The sequence below is a fragment of the Tasmannia lanceolata genome, unplaced genomic scaffold, assembly GCF_043159265.1.
Source record: "Tasmannia lanceolata isolate RefF3 unplaced genomic scaffold, GAP_Taslan_0.1 ptg000002l, whole genome shotgun sequence".
NCBI classification, from domain to species: Eukaryota; Viridiplantae; Streptophyta; class Magnoliopsida; order Canellales; family Winteraceae; genus Tasmannia; species Tasmannia lanceolata.
In genome coordinates this window covers 49308683-49330944 of record NW_027518679.1, presented here as the reverse complement: position 1 = coordinate 49330944, position 22262 = coordinate 49308683, and the positions used below count along the sequence as shown (strand labels likewise).

The 22262-nt window shown below is 39.0% G+C and overlaps 1 protein-coding gene across 1 annotated transcript; it reads right to left on the bottom strand.

The window, feature by feature from the left end:
* Positions 1 to 1246: 1246 nt before the first annotated feature.
* Positions 1247 to 20501, bottom strand: LOC143876703 (uncharacterized). The gene is made up of 3 exons (XM_077378397.1): positions 20156 to 20501; positions 18250 to 18398; positions 1247 to 1664 (listed from the first exon to the last, which is right to left on the bottom strand). Exons 1-3 carry the CDS (start codon positions 20339 to 20341, stop codon positions 1526 to 1528), a joined length of 474 nt encoding a protein of 157 aa, XP_077234512.1. The 5' UTR covers positions 20342 to 20501; the 3' UTR covers positions 1247 to 1525.
* Between the last annotated feature and the right edge of the window lie 1761 nt (positions 20502 to 22262).

The window sequence follows — 22262 nt, the reverse complement described above, 5'->3', positions numbered from 1 at the left end:
CGCTCGAGCTCGGCTCGAATCCTTAACGAGCCGAGCCCAAGTTAGGCCAGGCTCGGCTCGGCTCGTTAAGGCTCGTTAAGAATTTAATATATTTAAATATATATATTATATATTAATATATACATTAAAATGGTTGTCCATGGAGTGAAAGGGGGGGGGGAGCAAAATATGTCACTTCATTTTTGGAACCCCATTTGTTACTAGGACCACCCCCCATAGTGTAAAAAAAGTAGTCAAATTACACTAGTAGGGCTGTCCAGGGAAGATGAGGGGTGTGAACATAATATAACCCGAGCTCGGTAAGGCTCGCGAGCCGAGCCCGAGCCTCACTTGTGAGCTTAACGAGCCGAGCCGAGCCTGGCCAAGCTCGGCTCGGCTCGTTTACACCCCTATTCGTCTCTATTTTCTGGACGGAGTTCAGTTTTGGAAGTGTTTCCCTAACTATAATAGCATGTCAAGAAAGCCTTAATATTACAATTCCATTACTTAATACAATTCTGATTCGCTGCAAATAGTGCCATAAAGTTTCATAAAAATGTTTGATCTAGGTAATAAATAAAAGGAAGAGATGTGAACAATCGCTTTATGTTTTTAAGCACTGGTACAATTAGGAATTTGGGTAGCTGAACTCAAAAGTAATGGATTGTGAAGATTGAGAATCGATTTTTTTAGTCCAAAACTGTTTATGGGACTAAAAATTGGGTTTACTTTTGAGTTCAACAATCAGTTTTGGGCTTAGAATCCGCAAGAAAAAGGGCCCAAAACAAGTTCAATCTGGCTTAATTATTATGACCAGATCAAATCCCTCACTGCAACAGCACAATAGCGCTGCAATGGAAAAGCAATTAGGAGTCGAATTCAAGTGACTCATCAGAAACCTAGTCCACAAATTAACTGAGATGGAACAAGGTGGAAAACAGCCTATGCCGTACAGGATAAACAGTTCCATTTGAAAAATACCCCCCATTAGATGATACTAACCATCTAATCAATTGTTTTCAAACCACTATTTGGATGGATAGGATCATTTCATCAGGGAGAATTTTGGATTGTGGCCCATCAAAAGTGGAGCCCACCAGATAAGACTACCGAAATCATGAAATCCATCTGCAGGGTGGAAACTACCTCTTCTCTGTATACTTTTATAACGGAAACTGTATCATCCCAATCAGTGTTCAGGGCATAAGCAATTCCCACAAAGTATTTTAATGTATAAATAGCAATCTATAGAGTTAAAAGATGTATGTATGAGAAAAGGGAGAACATAATATGTCATAGTAATTCTATCTGGGCAAAGATGATAATAACAGCACAAATCCTCCACAAGGGTTAATTGAGGATAACTGTACAAAGTAAAAACCAATACACGTATTGTTATATCTAACAAAGATAACTTGTAGTGCAACAGTTCAAGTAAATTTTCATTTACCACAAAAAAGTACCCTTTTAGTTCTCAGATCTGGCTTATGTACATGAGAACCATTTCTAAAAGGGTCGAGAAAACAGTGTGTTTTCTCACTGCCATTCACAGATCGGCATTGATTCCGAAAATTCGGACCTTGTGCATGTTAGGGAACTTTGCAACCACCAGCACAAACACAGCAAGTGTGTTAAGAGCAAGCATTGGATGCTGGTAATCTGTTGTGTGGGAGGCTATCAAGTACCTGCCAAAGAGGCACAGAAACACCCCATCAAAGGAAGAGAAATTGAATGCATGGACATTACTCTTGATCAGGTGAACAATAACTTCATATTTCAGGGAGGCATATTTGTCATATTATATGCAAAAATTATCCCTAGTTCTCCAATTTATTTTCCTTTCCTTTTCCCTAACTTCCATTTGTGATAATGGGTAAAGATGAAAGACATAACAAACAAAATTTATCATATATAACGCTGTGTGAGGATGAAACACATAAAAACAAAATTTATCATATGTAAAATGATCAGAATGTGACAGACCCTTCAAAAGACACCAACACACTGTGTAAGCCATTATTCATTTCTCTTGGTAGGTTGTAAGCTATTATCTTGAATTCAACTAATGATGATGATGTTTTTCTTTTCTTTTTCTAATCCACATATTACTGGACAAAATTATCTCGAGTTTCCGAGTTATTCTATTTATAATTTTCCTTTTTTACAGGCACACATAATTCAGATTTCTAATACGATTTATATGTTGGTATTTAATTTTAACTCGAAAATACAATTGTTAGAAAATTAGTAAAACTTTCTAACCCATGTCAGGAAAATAATGTTAAGGGAAAATTAGTGGTGTAAACAGGCAGGACCAGCGGGGATATAGGCATGTCATTTGGATTGTAACCAGATCTCTCGCCAATGTATTTTATACCAAAAATCTGCTCAGGCCCAGCTCATTGCACCACTAGAAAAACCGCTCTCCTTAATTTATATCCTCCAACAAACATACAATCTGAATAATGACATGATAAGTTACACTTATTAGCATTCTCTCGTTTTGTTTCCACAAGTATTTCAATTTTTTTTAGTAATTTGATTGCTTCAAATTTTTCTTAAATTCATCCTAGCCAGCTGCCAATACACTTTAGTCAAATTTTTTTTCATGACAGTGTGTCCCCACCCCATTTTAGGGCGGGACTAATCCCTATGGATGCACACAATCACCTGTAAACCACGTGCATCGGGTAACTACTTTAGTCAAAATTTTGATGGAATAATCCATAAATTTTCTTAAACTCATCCTAGCCAGCTGCCAACACACTTGTCAAAATTTTAGTTGAATAATCCTTATCCAAATACTCCGAAACCAGGGGTTTCAACCAACGCATCTTTTTCAAAACAACATGCGTGCAATTGCAATTGCAATCTCATTATTTCTTGTGCTGGCTTTGTGCTTGCTTTCTATATTTTGACCATCTCGGTCTTTCGTTCATGAAATTGGCTACCATTCAAAAAGGAAAACATATGTGCAATTGCAATGTGAATTGCATCTCTCTGTCCTTAAAAGCTTAGGGGGGGCTTATCTCAAAAGTGGAATTTCTCATAATTCAGTGTGTCGATAGCATAACTGAGACTTAATATGAGTTTTCTAATGTATATAACAGTTTGTAATGTTGATGTCACGTAAGATACTAGTATTCTCCATAATAATATAATTTTTTAATGGTAACTCCATAACAATGTATTAGTAACTAAACATATAGTATAGCAACCAATATAAATATACTATTACACAATGGGAAGTGATATATCCGCCCCTTTTGATTACTTGGGACACCCAGCAGCAGTGTACGTGGCAATCAGCCCCATTGAATCCTTCTGAAGTGAAGTACATCAGCCCCTCTGAACTCATTGATACACTGCTGCTGGGTGTCAAGTAATCAAAAGGGGAGGATATATCATTTCCCTTAAATAATATATTAGCACATAGGAAAAGTAGTATCAACTAAACATATAGTATAAAAGGGCGGCCCAGTGCACAAGGCTCCCCCATTGCGGGGTCTGGGGAGGGCTAGATGTACGCAGCCTTACCCCTGCTTTGCAGAGAGGTTGTTTCCTTCCGTGACTTGACCCAGTGACCACCAGGTCACAATCATGGTTTTAAATTTCGGTTTCGGCTAAAATTTCAGAGTTATCTGAAACCGAAATTTCAGCCGAATCCCGACATTTTGGAATTTCGCAATTTCAGGCAAAATTTCGGCAATTTTGTTCGAAATTAGTTAACGGAATAAAAAATTATTATTTTAATAGAAATTTTGATGAAATTCCTGAAATTAACGAAATTTCTTTCAGTGCCTTTTCGTTTCGGTCCCCACCGAAATCTAAAACCATGGTCACAATGGAGCAACCTTACCGTTGCGCCAAGGCTCGCAACTAAACATATAGAATAGCAACAATAATTCTCATTAAAGAAAATTATGATGTCACATAGATGAAGGGAAACTCGCTTCCCTATGGGGCCCTCTTTGGTTGGCTGGGAGAGTAGTGGAAGTAGTAAAAAAGGAGGTGACAAGCATGGAAGATGTGTAGAGTTGTCTAAGGAGAATAGGGGAAGAGCGGTAGTAGCGTTTGGTTGCGCGTAGAAGATGTGTGGAAAATGTAGGGGTGCCATTATCAAAATAGAGAGTGGAAAAGAGAGAGAGAGAATGAGAGAAAAAGAATAAGACAAGACAATTCTACTTTTCTTCCACCCAAAAACCTACTTTTTGGAGAAATTTGCTTGGGAGATGAGAGGAGGGTACAATTGAAAAAGTAGGGTGCCACATAGGATAAAAGCTCATGATTATGTTCCCATAATGTCTAGAAGTTAAATGGAGTTTCCACTAAAATTTGGCAACTAGACAACGTCCTGCGTTCCATATTCCACTAATTTCCAAGACCTCTTCCACAGTTTTGGCAACCAAACAGGGCCTCTATAAGCTCGATTCGGAAGCTAAGTTCTTCTTGCTTCCCAAATTTAGGGAAAGCGCACTTCCCACACGCTTCCTATGTGTCTCTTCTATATTAAGAGTACACTTCCTATTCAGGTGATTAATTTTTATAAAAGAGTGCTTTATCCTTTGATAATGCCAAAGGAGAGTATTAAAAAAATGTCAAAGGAGAGTATTAAAAAAGTGCCTTTAAAACTTGAAAACTCACCTTAACTATCAAATGAAACTCATGTGGATTTTTTCCCCAAAAAAATGTGAAATCCCTAAAATTTGGTGTTCTAATCAATCACGGTGTTTTCTTTAGTACTTATAATCCTTACCGACATTAAACCATCCAACTTAACCAACTGTGACCCTACTCATTATATTTTTTTTTGAAAGTTGACAGAATATATTGATAACCATAAGAGAATTACATGAAAAAGGGACTAGGAGTCCCCCATGAACCATCGTATAAGGTCCTAGGAGATAACTTCAAAACCCTAGAAAAGGTCCAGGGCTATCCCCCTTTACATTCCCTCGTACATCTACACAACAAAATACTAAAAATTCAAAAACTATAATCTTCCTAGAAGATCATTCCTACAAGTACCCATGTTAAAACAACTAAAACATCTTTGCGATCTTCAACGAAGATATTGAAAATAACCCTTCACAAATTAAGGAAACCTTCTTGTGCCTTCTCGAAGATCTTGAAACAACCTCCAGAAATGAAAAGAGACTCAAAACAATCCACCAATAATCCAAAAATCCCTTCAGAAGAGCTTCCGTTTCTAAATCTTCATAAATTTCCAAAACTCCCAAGACTAGATAATTCCCCCAAAAACTGTGTCTATACTAATCAGAATGACACCCCCAAGCCTAAGAGCACTTCCTTAACTCGCAATGAAGAAAATCAATCCCGACTTGCAACTCATTTTCTTTAGGGAAGAACACGATGGCAAGCTCAGGTATAGGGGCTTCTTCCATCGGGTCCGAGTTGATAGCAATTAGTTTCTCTAACTTCCGAATGCAAAGTCGACGGTTTGCTTCCCAATTGAGACAACACACCCTTTTCTCGTCCTCCAAACTGTTCTTGAAGAAGCGAAGCTTGTAAACCGGCAGGCAGATATCATTAATGTTGCGAGTGCCTGTGAGGGGAAAGAGCTCCACACGTTCTGCAGAGAGTCTGCTTTGAACTGATTCCATTGTCTTTAAATGGTACGTTTGACAATCTCTCTTGGAGTGGGAGCTTCAAGGGAGGCTTTGGATTCGTCATACCCTAAGAGTTGAACTTCAGTTAAAATCTCAGTCCAATATGAGCAGTTCACTGGTTCCAACCTTCTACGCTTGAATGTTTGAACTTCCGAGATGGCAACACTGCTGGACTCCATTTTTAAACTACAGAGGTAGTTTCCTTTCCTTTTCCTGAAGAGACACAGGAGACTACCTTTTAAAGGAAGAACCGTCTTAACTACCAATGAATAGACCCCACAAAAACGGAAACGTGCGAAGCAAGTAATGCAATTATGATATAATCGCTTATCTTCTTAATACCTATAGGCAACGAGGTATGAATATCAAGAATTACCACCTCCCAATTAATATCAGTGGTAGCAACGAGCATATGTCACTTAAATCGAAAAGGTACTTATTCCTTCCCAAAGACATTGTTCCCAAGAGATTTAGATTTTGCGTATTCCATTTACTTTCTTTCATAGAAAGCCACCGCTTCCAAAAATCCTCTACTTATTCCTTCCCAAAAGAGCACGTTTCCCAAGAGATTACGATTTTGCTTATTCCATTTACTTTCCATCCTAAAAGGCCACCGTTACTGAAAAACATTTACCCGAAAAGGCCTTCCAACCAACCTTTTGAAAAAGAGGCTAGGGAGCTCAGATCTTTCACTGATTGACCAAAAATACCGCTCATTAAGGTACCAAATATCTTCTTGGCTTTTGTATTTGATTTTCCGTATCTCGATTGAGACGAGATTCGACGCCAAGCCTTGATTTTGTCAAATTGACCCTGCGGTCCTAGAGCCACACCTACTGGAGGCGAAACAACTAGCTTTGGATCACCCAAAGCTAAACCTGCTTTTTTGTTCTCTTCTAAACACTTAGGATCCCACCCTCACCCTTGGAGATTTGATCGAAAGATATGTCACAATGATAATCTTCGAGGTGTTGTATATACTGAATTATAGTTATGTTTTAACCCTACTCATTATATACAAGAGGCTTCTGAGAACTACTCTAACCTTAGCCTCGTTAGAGTCCTTGACCCCAATGAGACCCAAGAAAACCCTTCTAGTCTCTCCCTCTTCGTCTTGGAGCAGGACACCCACCCCTACTGGCCCAGGACCGCCAAGGCTTGACCTGTCAAAATTTAACTTGAGCATACGATGGTCAAGCGATACCCACCTAGGTGGCTAGGTGTAATGGACTCCACACTTTCGGATACTGAGCAAATCACCTTCCAACACCTATTAAAATCACAGGTAATATGAAATTTGAAGGGATGGAGGACACTCACCTAGGAAATAATCTCAGTGTGGACGAGTAGAAGGCCTCTGGTGAAACTTTTGAATAACCCCTAGCATCGGGCCTCTTGTGAGATTTTTTAACAACCCCTGGCATCCTTCTCCTTCCAAAGGATTCATATGGTAGATAGCATCGCCGCTCTCTATAGAATGCTTCCTTTTGAAAGCCAGAGCACTAGAGACCAGCTTTCCAATAGATCAACCAAGTGGTGAGGGAAAACCCATGACATCCCAAAATTTTCAAGACTGTGGCAACATGCCTACCTAGCAAAAGAAAAGAGAAGGAGCAAGTGGTCGGCAGATTCCCTATCCCTCACACAGAGAGAACATTGGTCTATGGTCCACATCTGCGATTACATAGATGACCCAGTGAGGATCTTGTCCTAAAAGGCAGCCCATCCAAAAGCACTCACTCTAAGAGGAACCGGGATACTACTCCGAAGTGAAAAATATGCAAAGTAGAAGCAATGCGGTTAAAGAAAGATTTTATACTGAATGACAAATTTGCTCCATATCCAAACCCTTTTAGCTTTATTAATGGAGATAGTTTCCAGCATTTGATAAGTTGAGTGACTATGTTGACCTCCCTGTCAAAGAAATATCTCCTGAAGTTTTTTTTTTTGAATAAGATCTCCTGAAGTTTTTCTTCAAAGAAATACGGCCTTAAACCCTTTCGAAACAATCTTGAACCAATATTTTCTTATTAGATATCGCGACAAACAGCTTAGGGAACAGATCCTAAAGGGGAATCCCAGAACACCACTGGTCCATCAAGAATCTATGTCCTTTATGTACTCTAAATCTCGTACCTTCGACAAACTTTTGGTCTTCAAAATGTCCCTACTCAAGGTCAAGGCAGAACTTCTATATTTGCCATCTGATATCCAGTTACCCAATGTAGCCCCATACCTGATTTCTATGACTTCGGTCCAGAGATTCTCTTTCTTCCCCAAACCTCCACAACCACTTGCCTACCAGAGAAGTATTGGCAAGTCTCAAACTCCTGATTCATAGACCTCCAGATTTGATAGGCCTGCAAACATCTTCTCAACACACAAGATGGATCTTCTTTTTCTTGTCTAAGCCACCCCAAAGAAAATTTCTTTGAATTTGCTCAATGCACTTAATCATGGAAATGGGACGTGTCAGCAAAGAGAGGTGGTAAATGGGATATTCCCAAGCACGGCTTCGACAAGAATGATTCTTTCCCCTCATTGACACAAGGTTTCCTTTTCCAGTCGATAATCTCCTTTCCACGCTTTCCATTACTGTGTCTCGAGCCCTCTTCTTTAGATGGCCTTCACCCTGGGGAAGACCCAAATACATAGTAGGGAAGTGGTCCACAAAGCAACCCAAAAGGCCAGGTAACCGATCAATTAGCCTGGACTTCAAAAAATAAGACATTTGTCTTGCCACTACTGATTAGCATCCACCCCCGGTGACCGATATTAAATCCTTAGAAACTCTTAGACATTTGTCTACAAACTATAAGTAAATAACATCCACCCCCCCCCCCCCCCGGTGACCGATATTAAATCCTTCAATGAGGCCACAGCTTCTCTCTTTTTCTATCATTTTGCTAAGAGTTTCTACTACTACTACGAAAAGGAAAGGAGACACAGGGTCACGAAGCATTCACAAGGATGAAGAACCATGCTGAAGATATGCACCTTCTAATCAAGGCACGCCATCGAGCCCCCAAACCCATTTGCCCCATTAAATAATCAAGACAATCCCATTCAATTTTGTCATAATCCTTTTTCATATCGACATTGCAAACTACTCTATATGAAACCAGACTTCTATAGAAACTTTAAGAGCTCAATAGAACCAACTTCCACAATTCATATAGTCATATCCATACCCGAAAAAAAAAAAAAAACAAGCAAACAATAAAGTGTATAATAACAACTTACATATTCATAAAGGTTGCTTTAAAGAGATCCCATGAATGAGAAACTTCCCACACTAAGCAAGAATGCATATAAGAAGATAAATAGCATTAAAAGATGGGCATTTCAGGTTCAAACAATCACTTTTATTCACTGTTATGTTGCTGTCCGCGAATAAAAATAAAGATCTAGGCCAAATATTGATAAAAAAATGGTGAAAGGCTTAAAATAGGCTAGGGTAATTAACTAAGGATGTTCCTAAGAATTTCTAAAGGCTAAAATATGACTAAAGGGGCTCAATAAACTAAAATAAACAAGTGTATGAATGGAAAAGAATGATCCAACGGTCGGATTGGATCACGTCAACTGGCTTGTATTTGCTTCCACCAAACAAGGGCAAAACCCTTCAGTTTTATGGTCACAAATTTTAACTCTCTTATCCTCAGGGAGTTCTGTCCATTCAAAGAAATTGTCGACGCTCTCAAGCCAATCCAGGAATTTCTCAAGCACATGGACGACGGATAATCGTCGCAGATCACATCGACGATACTTTGTTCGCTGGAGAGACCGTCCATTGACAGATTGCACCCGGATAGACAGGCCTGAGTTACGCAGACTCCGTGAGGACTTGTTTCAGCGAGTTGCAAACATATATTCGACAGAGTCAAGTTCTTCCTAGCAGGGGGAACTTGATGTGATCCCATCGTTCGATCATTCTTTTCCATGCATGCACTTGTTTATGACTCATTTTATGTCTATCTGATATGCCTAGATTGGGCGGGGGGGGGATGTCTACATCATCTAGGGCCCACCATTGCACACACCATTCACCCCTTATTCATTTTATTTAGCCTATTCTTCCCATTATGCCCTTATGAGTTTATTTGTGTTTCTTTGTTTCAAGGGACAAGGCAGTCTTTTCACTTGGAAATTAGAATTAAGAAAGGGGGACCACCAAAGCCAACATATAAATAAGAGTTATGAGGGGAAATGCCCTAGTTTTGATGAATTGAAGAAAAAGAACAAAGAAATGAGTTGCACATCTCCCTCTCTCTCTCTCTCATGGCATGTGAGTTTCCCATCTTCCCTTCTCTTTCTCCTCTATCTATACCTCCCTCACATCTCCCTTTGTTCTCTCTCTCTCGCATACTTTCTCTCACTCTCTCTCTTGAACCTCTCCCTCGCCCACTTTCTGTCTCTGTTTACTCTCTCTTCCACTTTCTCTCCTCACTCCCCTCGCATCTCTCTCTCTCTCTCTCTCTCCTCGCATCTTTTCTCTCTTTCGACCTTTCTCTCTTGATCTATATTCTCTCTCTCTTATTCCTAGATCTCCTTTTCTCATATTCTCTCTTTTACATCTCTCTTTCATATTATATTTGGGGGCTAGCTGCTGTCCGGAACTTCGAGACATGACCACGAGCTTTTCCACCATCCTCTTGGCCTCTTTGTTAGCAAAAACTACAAGTGAAAGGACTGCTGCAACTTTTCGGTGAGATTTTTACATATTTTCAGCCCCATTAGTCATATTTTAGCCTTTAGAAATCCTTAGGAACATCCCTAGTTAATTACCCTAGCCTATTTTGAGCCTTTTACCTTTTTTTTATCAATATTTGGACCCTAGATCTTTATTTTTATTCACAGACAGCAATATAACAATGAGTAAAAGTGATTGTTTGAATCATAAATCTCCATCTTTTAATGCTATTTATGTTCTTATATGCATTCTTACTTAGTATAAGAAGTTTCTCATTCATGATCTCTTTAGTGCAAATTTTATGAATATGTAAAGTTGCTGTTATTCACTTTATTTTTTGCTTCTTGTTTTTTTCGAGTATGGATATGACTATGAATTATGAAAGTTGGTTTCATTGAGCTCTTAAATTCCTGTAGAAGTCGAGAGCCTCCGGGTTTGCACCAGAAGAGATGACTTTCGGCATGACCTTCTTTGATCTATCTCCAAGGACTTTTGCCAATACTTCATATACGCATCCCACCACTTATCGGTCCGAACTCCCCAATTTTATACATGTCATTAACCTTAGGGATCAGCACAACAAACGTTGCTCCCGTGCTTCTATCTAAATCCAATCCCTCGTGAAATTCTTTAAAGAATTCGCACATATCCCTCTTCACAACCTCCCAGCAAGTTTGTAAGAACTCAAGACAGAATCTGTCTGAACCCGATGTACGATCCCTAGTCGAATAGAAAAGGTTGGCTCTGATCTCCTCATCAAAAGGTTTTTCATGGGTTATACGATCAACTTCTTCAATAGAATCAAAATCGACCCTAAGAAACCACACACTCATATGAATAAAGGCCCTGATAGATTGTGCAATCTCATTAATAATGGATTCCCTATCCTCACATCAGCTACCATTGATCTGAGGAGCATTAATCATGTTTCCTCTTCTTGCGCTAGCAATTCCATGAAAGTAAGCTAGGTTTTATCCCGCTCTTTCAACCACTTGAACCTGGACCTTAGCCTCCAATAATTTCATCTTGGATTATCAAACCAATCCCCCCTGAGACGGTCAAGCCCTAAAATGTCTTCCATTCATGCCTCACCAAGATCCTCCGCTTGACAAATATCTTGAATTTTTTAGGTCACTAAATATTTTCTTTCACATGTGGAGCGAGATTTTTCCTTTCTCCACCCCTTCAGCTTGGCTTTAACATATCACAATTTCTGAGTAATGACCATGTCTGCAGAGATCCAACCGATATAGCCTCATTCCACTACTTGGCTAACTCTCCTCCATTTTAGAAGTTTCCAGCCAAGCTAGCTCAAATCTGAAGGGAGCAGGGCCCAAGACTCTAACGAAGGGTCCAAAAGGATGGGGCAGTGATCCGGCGTAGTTTTAGGTAGAGCAATTTGACTAACGTCAGGATTTGGAGAAAATCATCTGAGACAAATTAAAAACCCATCTAGTTTGCTCCTGCTTTCACCTCTAGACCAACTAAATTAGGCTGCTCTCAAGAGTAAATCAACAAGTTCATTTCTTGAAATGAATTCTGAAAAGACTAAGGGTGTGTTCAGCAACCATTATATTACAGGATTGTCCCTTTTTTAGCTATGGGGAATGAGAAAAGGAAAAATACTAATAAAATTTTGTTTGGCTATCGACCCGGTATGCGCCCGTTTCATAAGTTTCCCCTTCTCTTCGACTAAAATAAGGATTATTCAGATCTACAGTTAGTCGCTTCAAAAGATTCTCATCTCCGATTTCTGCCATTTAATTGGGCAAGAATGAGAAGCCTTGCCAAACACACCCTAAAAAACTCGAGGTACTCCTGCTGCAACTTGCCCTATTCTCAATGAATCTAGTCGCATTAAAATTACAGCTAATGCACCACGGGTTATCCCACAACCTTCGGACTCTATCTAGCTCCTCCCATAGAAAAACACGATCTGTGGTCTGATTAGGCCCATACACTCCTGTAAAAGTCCAGTTCAATCCATCTGCAATCCTTAATTGCCACCAATAAGGAGAACCTTCCTCTGACAACATCTATTAAATCAACCATCGAGTTGTCCCAAATGATTAAGATGCCTCAAGCCAAACCCACTATATCCAGAGCAACAAAATCCTAGCTAACTCTGCAGCCCATCTCCCTGATCACTGATCTATTCATCTCTTCCAACTTCGTCTCCTAAATGCATATCAGCTCCGATTTTTGTTTTTGAATCATTTGTTTTGCATGCAACTTCTTCTCCAGATACCCCAATCCTTACAAGTTCCAACATAGGATCATCATCAGGAAGTAATATCACACGAGCTACCCTGATAAGGCCTAAGCCCCCCGGCAGCCTCTGCCTCTAACTGGGGTGCAATAGAACATTAACATTTTCCTTAACAAAAGATAAGTGGTTGTGTACATCTCATACACCATAGTCCAATCAAATAGCCACAATAAGAGAAGAATATGGCAAGATTTTAAGAACCACATTGAAGAATACGGCAAGCTTCTAAGAACCACATTGCCTCACAATTCGTCTATATCACTCGCCAATGAAAATATGAAACCAACACCCAGATTCATCGACACTTTTTTTTTTTAAACAATTGAATATTGCATGACCGAGTGTCTTTAGACTGTTCTTTCAACATCTATACCGTCTCACAAAAAACTATATTTTCATTTTCAGAACCACATTGAAGAATATGACAAGCTTGTAAGAACCAAATTACCTCACAATTTGTCTTTATATCACTCGACGCTGAAAATATGAAACCAACACCCAGTATTTGTCACTTCTTTTTTTTAAACAATTGAATATCGCATGACTGAGGGTGTTTAGACTGTTCTTTCAACATCTATACCATCTCACAAAAACAACCATATTTTCATTACTTCCACTGTCTACTAAAAGAGCCAAAATTTACCAAATGACGTGTGGTCTTAAAAATGGCACGATGTAGCCAATTATCATCTCTAACGGGAGTTGGGATACTCGTCAAAACAGTATGAAGTACAAAAGTATCAACCATTTGGTCTCCATAGAGATCTTCATCTTTTTGGGCCCTCCATTAGCAGACTGATCTGCTGTTTCCAACTCTTCTTTATAATAGCGCTCCACATCTCCTTTGTATTCCGCCAACTTGATGTTGACGATTTGTTCTTTATGGACATTCAAAAACTTCATGTTTGGGCTGGTGGTATTTGAAGCACAAATTTTGAGAAGCATTACTCACTCTTAGGCACAAAAGATCCTCATCTAACATTCCCTTCCTGCGTTTGGGGGTTGAGCCGCCTAGTTGGAAAGCGAGGGACCAATTATGTCGCACATCCAGCCATAGGTTTACAGAAACTACCTCCTTACTATAAAACTGAATATGTAAAATCTTTACTTCTATGAGACCCCAATAGTGAAGTTCATCTTCTCCCATAAAGTGGTTTTATCCTTTCTAGGATGAATGTGGTTGGATAGAACATCATCCCACCGTGCTGATGCATGTCCTGAGAGCTTGATCACCAAAAACTTCACCTTCTTTTGGTCAGTTGAGTCTTTGCGTTCAAAATTTTCTCCACTCAACCAATCCAAAATTCATCCAGATGCAATCCATGGATGTCTAGCTTCATTCCTGAATCCCAATCCATCTCCAGCAATTGCATGGTCTTGGAGCTTTTCACAAGCCATATCACTCCTCGTTGGTTTGGAAACCGATGTCCAATAGCAATATACCATAGATCTCCAATTTCTTGTTGAAGGACATATGGATTAACCAAGAACATTAAAGAAAATTTTAGAAATAACTCACCAGAGGTCCGTAACTATGGTGCTCAAATACAACCACTTGTCTACACAAAGTTCCTCACTTGCACAATGAAGGAATCGAAAAACTATCAAAAGGGAAGCAGTGCATCCTATCTAGTGATGTCAATAGGCTATGCATATATTTCTTGATACTTTCCCATGTCATTCAATTCCTTTTCTTCATCCTAACTCGATGTGAAATGTGCATATAAGAGAGTTGCAAGTCCCAAACCCGGTGTCGACACAGCTTCCTCATTTCAAATCCAATGGAATGTAATATATCTGATCATGTAATTGTCAATAGGTTACATTTAAAAAAACTTGATACCTGCTCACATCCTTCAATTCCTTTTCTTCGACCTAACTCGAAGTGAATTTGTTTAAAAGAGAGTACCAAATCTCAAACCTCTTAACCATGTCTTTGGCATATGGTTCTTAAGACGCAAATGTGGCACCATTTTCTCAATTCTAGACCAAAAAAAGGCTACCTCTCCTACGTTTTTCACGGAAATTAGATTGCTGATATCCCCTTATGCATCTGAAATTCTCCACAATCTCACTCATCACAACAATATCATCCATGCATACCATAACCATCGCAGAAATTTTTCTATAAACAAGATAGAACCTAATTAGTTAATTTAAAGAATAAATTAGAAGGTATTCAAAATCTCACAATACAATAGTGCTTCCTTTGGACCACATACCAACTTCATGAGTTGATATGCAAGGTGCCCAAACATCTTGAAGGAAGAAGAAACAGGTTGGTCCATGAGCATTAACGAATCTATTTCAGTATAGAGAACACTATCTGCATCAATGTTCACAAAGGTTTCATCGTTAGGAACTGGCCAAAGCAAAGTTAGAAAATCTCTGATGTTTTTTTTTTTGAATGGTGGCAAATTTCATTCCAAAAAGATGACCAAGTGAGTCACCAAAAGTACAAGAGACATAAATACGAACATAGAAAATAACAGAAAATACAAAGAGAAAGAAAATCATGGGGGCAAGAAATCAAATAGCACAAACCTTGCTTGTCTACACCTTCCCTAGCTAGGCGATCTGCAACGCTATTAACTGATCTTCGAACATGCAAGAAACTGATCGACGAGCCTTCTATTTTATCCCGAATCTCGTCAAATAAGGATGTGAATCTCCAAGGGGGAACAAGAGAACCACTAAGCCACCTAATGGTATTAAGAGAATCACCCTCTAACCAAAACCCTATTTAGGGCCTCCCTTGCCAAGCTTTTTATCCCCTGGTGCACAGCTCGAACCTCCGCTTCACTAGCATCCGCGGTCTCAATGGGCCCTGAAAATGCCCAAAAACTCCCCCCTCTGAATTTCTAAGAACTCCTCCTATACCTGCTAGACCTGGGTTAATCATACTAGAACCATCGAAATTTAATTTCAACATACCCTCAGTTGGAGGCTTCCAATCCTAAACAATCAGATCCCGCCTCTCAACACTAAAACAAATCTCCTTCCAACCCTCCCAAAGGTCGAAGGAAGAGACAAAACAAAAAGAACACATCATGGCAAGAAGACACACATCCCATAAAATCTTCCCTTTCCACCTCCAAGGCACCAACGACCATCTTGCTATCATCTCTTTAATAGAGGAAGGGAACACTCAGGAAATCCCAAACCTTTGGAGAATACTGCTCCATACTTCCTTGGCAACTCTGCAATGGATGAATATGTGATCTACGGATTCCCCTGCAGCTATATATAGTGTGCAATGATCAACTATCAACATCTCTCGCTGCCTGAGAAAGTCTATCGTCTGGATACGACCTTTAACCGCCGCCCAACTAAAGGTGCACACCAAAGGCGGCACATATTGATCAACTATCAACATCTCTCGCTGCCTGAGAAAATCTCTGATAATAGAAATGGGCATAAATTCATTACAGACCTACCCTTACTTTTTGGTGAACATAAACATGAAGTTCTTTATCCCTTTGGCCTCGTCATACCTTGCTAGGTCCTTAATCCATGGTTTCAAATTTATACTGAAACCAATACGAAACGACCAAAATATTTTTGTTTTCATCCCCAATGAAACACATAGTGAAACCAAAACTGTAAATGAATTAGAGGTAGATTATATCAGTACGTGTTACATAATTATATCACATGAGTTGCATGTGAAGTGTGATGTATGTATTAAGTAAAAATATTTATAAATTATATGTCAAATGTAGCATATGTCAAACATGCGCGAGCCTGCATGTGACTAGGTGTTCAACATTGTTAAACCATTATGAATGGTTGCCTTGCTTATGTGATAGTTAATAAGTGTGCATTTGGGCTTAGTCTAGCATTTCTTGAAGTTTAATCTTAAAATTCTATCATTTCTTTTTTGAATGGCAAGATGTATTACAGTAAGAAGAAAAATAAGGCCCCGCAACCAAGGTCAAAATAGGGGAGATACAAGAAGGAAAAAACCAAAGTAAAAGATGCTATAGAATCGCCCCAAGGAGCAAGAGTCCTCAAGGGGGAAGAAAATAAAAAAATCTCAAGTATCGCCCTCGTAACTCCTGTCCTGGCAACACAAGCCGCATCAGAGTTGGACGATCTCCTGCCATGCTGGAAACACACAGAGAAACCCAACACTTATCCCGAATCTCATCAATTATGTGTGTGAATTTCAAAGGAGAAGGGTGGCTACCATCCATCCACCTATTAATTTGCACTAAAATTCTATCATTTGCATACTCTTTAATTTGTTTCTATGATTTTGCATGATTTCCATCCAAATTTTCAACCAAAACCAAAGCATTTCCATTTCCGAGATCTAAAACCCTGGCTTAATTTCCCATGTGCCCACAAAAAGGTTCTACGATGTTCCAACAACTCGTACCAATGCAAAAGAATCCTTGAAAAGTAGCTGTTTACAGATACCCTTTTTTTTTGTTGAAATTATCCAACAGTAGATTTTCCTTCTTGGGATGCCCACTCTTGTTAAGTATTTTACAACTTCCCTTTTAGAAAAGTTTGCTATTTGATTTATAAACATGTTGTCGTAAACTTTGAGAATTCGATTATGAGACTTTTTCCACAATTTTTCTCCAATATGTGGATTATCAATTAAGCGATAATTAGAAATGTCACTCATGCTGTAAATGCATTTCCCGTATGGATAAATAAAAGAAAAAAAAAGTAGAAAATGACATCCTGTGAAGGAAATGCCTTGTTTTATAAAAAAGACCTGTCTTGTTGTAAAGTATTCGTGGAGTGTCTACATATCCGTGCACCATAACCAAGGTTTAAAATTTCGGTTTCGGTAACCGTTCGGACCCTACCAAAAACTGAAATTTTGGTCCGAAATTTGGTAATTTGGTTCCAAATTCCGGACCGAAATTCCGAAATTTCGGCTGAAATTTTGTAACACTTTTTTTTTTAATAAATAATGTCATTAAACCGAAATTTCGGACTGAAATTACCGAAATCCGAAATTTCGGTCCGAAATTTGGTAAAGGGCGAAAAATGGAATTTCGGAAATTTTCGGTTTCGGTCCCCACCGGTATCCAAAATTTCGGATTTCGGTTGAAATTTTAAACCATGACATAAATAGCGAAACGCCTTGCTTTAACGTCTTCATGGACTGCATACACTTCTGCGCACCATAACAATAACACAAAAAGTGGCAAAAGGACCAGTCTTGTTGTAAAGTATTCGTGGACCATAACCATGACATAAATAGCAAAAAGTAAGTTAAAGAGACAAGTAAATAACTCCCTAAGGTACACATAAAATGACAAAAAAGCTATACTATGGCCGCAGAATGTTCAAAATACCCTTTTTGAAGGTAAGCTAGGATTGAACTCATGCCCTCTTGGTTGCGACAGAAAGCATGTGTGAAGTTTGAACTAAGATATGGGATCAAACCTATAACCATACGTTTTAGCAAAATCTTAAAATGAACTAGTACATTTTTATGCATGTCAGATATACATGTCATGTATAAAAGACACATGCTATGCAGATTATAGTTTTACATTGAACAAATCAAGGTATAAACAGTAAACCAACTTCCAAAATGGTAAATGCTCAAGAGATAGCTCCAGAAGAAAAAGGACATAGTTATACCTAAATATATAGAATTACATAAGAGATAGTAGCATATTAAAGTACATATGAGATAGAAGTATACTCACAGCACCACAGGTACAACGGTCAAAAACTTCCTATTTCGAGTAAGCTGCTTGCCATTGTCCATCTGCTCCCACCAAGTCAAACCATTATAAATACCTTGGTCTTCAGCAAATGGAGTTCCTTTCTTCCAATGGAAAAAGTGATAGGTGACCTGAAGAAAGAGTCATAGAATAATAGACCTCAATCAGGCCATATAGGACCCTATACTAGGCATTGAAAGGACAGAGTGCAAACCCAATCTCCAAAAAAAGAAGAAACGAAAAATGTTTGCCTATTAATTAAACATATTACATGACAAGCATTTATAGCATAAGGCCACAAGATGAAGAACAAGTAACTAGATTGGAAAAGGTAAGGTCAATTGTCAAAGCTCCAGTTCAGCCAGTTGTCACAAGATGAGTAAATCATAAAAAACATAAAAGACTAACATGATACTAATCAAGTAAGAGCTCTGTATAAGAAAATGGCATTCAAAGTACGCAACAAGAAAAGCATAAACCCTAAATTCCCACAAACAAACCAACCAAGAACTTATTTATTCTTTGACAGATCAATAACTCAATAAACTCATTTGCGAAGGTTTTACAAAACAGCAAAATAATAGAAACCACTGCTCATGCCTTGTCCTCCATTATGCTCATGTGCCACCCCTTATAATAGATCTAGAGCAAGCAACCGGTGTACACACATGAGAAAGTGAGGGAGGATAAATGATATATTAAAGAAAGCTACATCGCATACAACTCTTCAATAAGTGAGAACAATATTTAATGAGAAAGGTGAGATGCAAGGACCATTCTTTGTGGGAAGGAAAGAGAAGGAGGTTTCAGTATCTTTCCTCCTTTGTAGACCATGTGTGTTCTATTGACGCAGAGTGCTCTTAACAATATGACACAAATTCGATTGAATTGAAGACCAAAAGGTCCAGTGTCCAAGTATTGAAAGCATTGAGGTCTCATAAGAGAGCCCAAAGTAGTCAAAGCCATTTGCCCAGAGGTGTGTAGTGTCCAGTTTTTCCTCGTGAGCTAGCTGGGCAACCTCCTAAGCTAGCTGTGTAGGTTTCTAGGGATCACCAAGGCAATTACCTATGGCCAAGATAGTAGCTTCAGAGTATGAACAAAAACTGCCAACCATATGTAAGAAAACATGAGTGCGGATGCCTGTTGATACAGACCCAATGAAAACTTCATAGTCCTCTTTTACAAATCAAACCATGCCGAGTTACACATCATACATAATTGATATGTTAAAAGTTTAGAAATTAATAGTTTAAAATAGTGATGTAATTCACCACTACCGATCAGAGACAAGACCCTAAACGAGAAACGGTTTCTTAGAGCCCAAACTCAAATTCATCCCAAGAAAAACACTGCAAAAACCCCTTAGTTTCCAAAAGGAAATAAAGAAACCCTAATCAGAAAAAAAAAAAAAAAAACAGATCCACATCCGATCCCAAACGGCCGATCCATAAATTTAACAGAGACCGTGGCAAAAAAACACAATAAAGAAAAACACTAAAAACCCAAACTTCACAAATTTAACCCTTACCAAACTTCCTTAGCGATCAGTCCTCAAATAAACCCTAAAAAAAACAAATCCGACAAATCAAGCAACCCTAACGATCCAGAATTTAGATCAAACAAACCAACAAGCCATCATCATCAGCAGCACCAAACATCAAATAAAAAAGGCAAAAAAAAAAAAACAAAGAAACCCTAATCAGAAAAGAAACAGATCCGCATCAGATCCCAAACGGGGGATCCCTAAATTTAACAGAGAACGTGGCAAAAACACAATCAAACAACAATCCAGAAAAAAGAAGAAGAAAATGATAGAGATACACATAAAATCGGAATTTTAAAAAAAAAAAAAAAAAAGGTAAAAGAGAAAGAAGGGAGGGGTGCTTACAAGAAAATGAGAGAGATTGACAATAGTCCATGCCATGCCAGGGGAACAACCAAAGAGAGACAAAACGATGATCCATGAGAAGAAGAGGATGAGGATATATGTGGTCCAAACGCCTGGATACATAAACCACTCTGTATTCTTATTCAGATCTGGTGGAGGTACTGTTTGCACGTACAGTTTCGCCATTTCCCTATAATCACCTCAATCCATCCACAATTATCGAAAAAAGACGAACTAGATCTCTCTCTCTCTCTGTCTCTCAGGACCAATACTGCGTATAAATGAGGGAGAGGATTTTATTTAAAGGATGGAGGTGGGGACATGTTTTGGTTGTGGCGTCATGATATTTACTTTTCTTAGGTAGAGAACTAGAGAATGTGCACTTTGTAGATTGCCTTACTATTTTATAAGGAAATTAGGGGTGGGTTCAACAGAGAATGTACATGCAATCGTGGCAGTTGGTGTTGTGGAACATCTTGAGGGGGGAACCACGTGATTTCGGTCACATCTCATACGTAACCAAAAAATAAAGGAATTGTGACTTGGGATTTTTTTTATTTTTTTTTCTGGACCATAGAAAGTCTTGATAGATCAATGGCGTAGAGCCGTCTGATCAAGGGAAATTAACCAGATCTATGATCACTATTCAGCCAACGGATCCGATCACACGTACATTTCAGCTCTGTGTAGGGCATGTATATCCAAAACACCACATCCATGGAATGATCCTAACCCTCTGATCAATTATATGTTTGCCTTTCATCTATAGATCGGAGTGTTAGGATCATCCTATGGCTATGGTGATGATTTTATGGCCAAGGCCTATTTACACTGGGACCCAACAAATGAACAGTTCGGATCTTCAAACTAGTTGAGCCCGAGTTGTTTTTTTATATTTAAATAGAAATTATATGATGAACGAACAGACATGCTCGTATTCATCATCTGGCCCTTGATATTTGATCCCACAGCAGCACAGTTTTGAAGATGATCCGATGAAATACCAAGGGGGTAATTCTATCCTACGAGGCTACAATGAATATATGAGCCAGTGTATCTAGGCTAGGGAAAGAGGTCCCCAAAAACAGCCCTGTGTGGGACCCACCATTATAAAGGATCGCATGCGGTTAAAATTTCTATACGTGTCTGTGCGTTTCGGCTGCCACGTTTTCACAACTAAGTCTTTAACAACAATAGTCAGCCCTTAGATTTCCCATGGTGTAAGCAGTAAGCCCTTACAGTCCTCAAAAGGTACTGTACGGACAGCACTATATGATGATCAAAACCGTCCATCTGATGGCCCACAACGTAAATAGATTTTTCCCCAAAAAATCATTTTCATAGGATGATCCTAGCCCTCTGATCTCAATAGTTTTCCATAATATGTAGTTCCTCTATAGGTCGGAGGGTTAGGATCATCTTATAGAAATGATTTTTTGGGCACATCCTATTTACGTTGTGGCCCATCATATGAACGGTTTGGATCATCCTATAGTGCTTTCCGTACAGTACTTTTTGAAAAATACGGGACAGTATCGGCTTACACCATATAAAAACTCAGCCTTATCTTCTAACACGATATTGAATAATGGGGCCTACAACACCCAATTGCAATCTTCTTCAACAAAGCATAGCATTCCACGTGGACATTCAGATTACTTTTATGGATGTGATTTACTAAATTACCCTTATCATAAGTCTGTTTGAGTTCCATTCGGAGTCATTGAAGGAATAATTCGACTTTCACAAGGACTCATATACCTCTGAATCCCCTGAGGTGAGTGAGATGTTATAAGACTAGGCTTGGCTTTTAGAATTTATGAGCAGGCTTTTGGACGTGCAGAGAGAAAGAGAGAGAGATGAACAACACTACCATGTGCAACAATGCCACAATGTGGGGGGCACTCTCATGCCCCACAAAGAGTGTGTCCACAGTTATCTTCATCTCCTTCATCATCTTCTGTGGCGTCTGTGTTCCTTGCTTCTTCTTATATATTTGCATTATTGCTCCCCTCTTACGCCTAATTAGTAGGCGCCACACCACCAGTGATAATCACCCCACCCCAGATGGAGCTCCATCCTTCACTCAAAGATCTGTTACCATCAT

Bases quoted from the DNA above. Each gene is read 5' to 3' on its own strand.
- LOC143876703 (XM_077378397.1), bottom strand. From the start codon at position 20,341: ATGGCGAAACTGTACGTGCAAACAGTACCTCCACCAGATCTGAATAAG. The intron at 18,399-20,155 runs GTAAGCACCCCT...CTCTTTCTTCAG, and splicing joins TCAATCTCTCTCATTTTCTT to GTCACCTATCACTTTTTCCA. The intron at 1,665-18,249 runs GTGAGTATACTT...CCTCTTTGGCAG, and splicing joins ACCGTTGTACCTGTGGTGCT to GTACTTGATAGCCTCCCACA.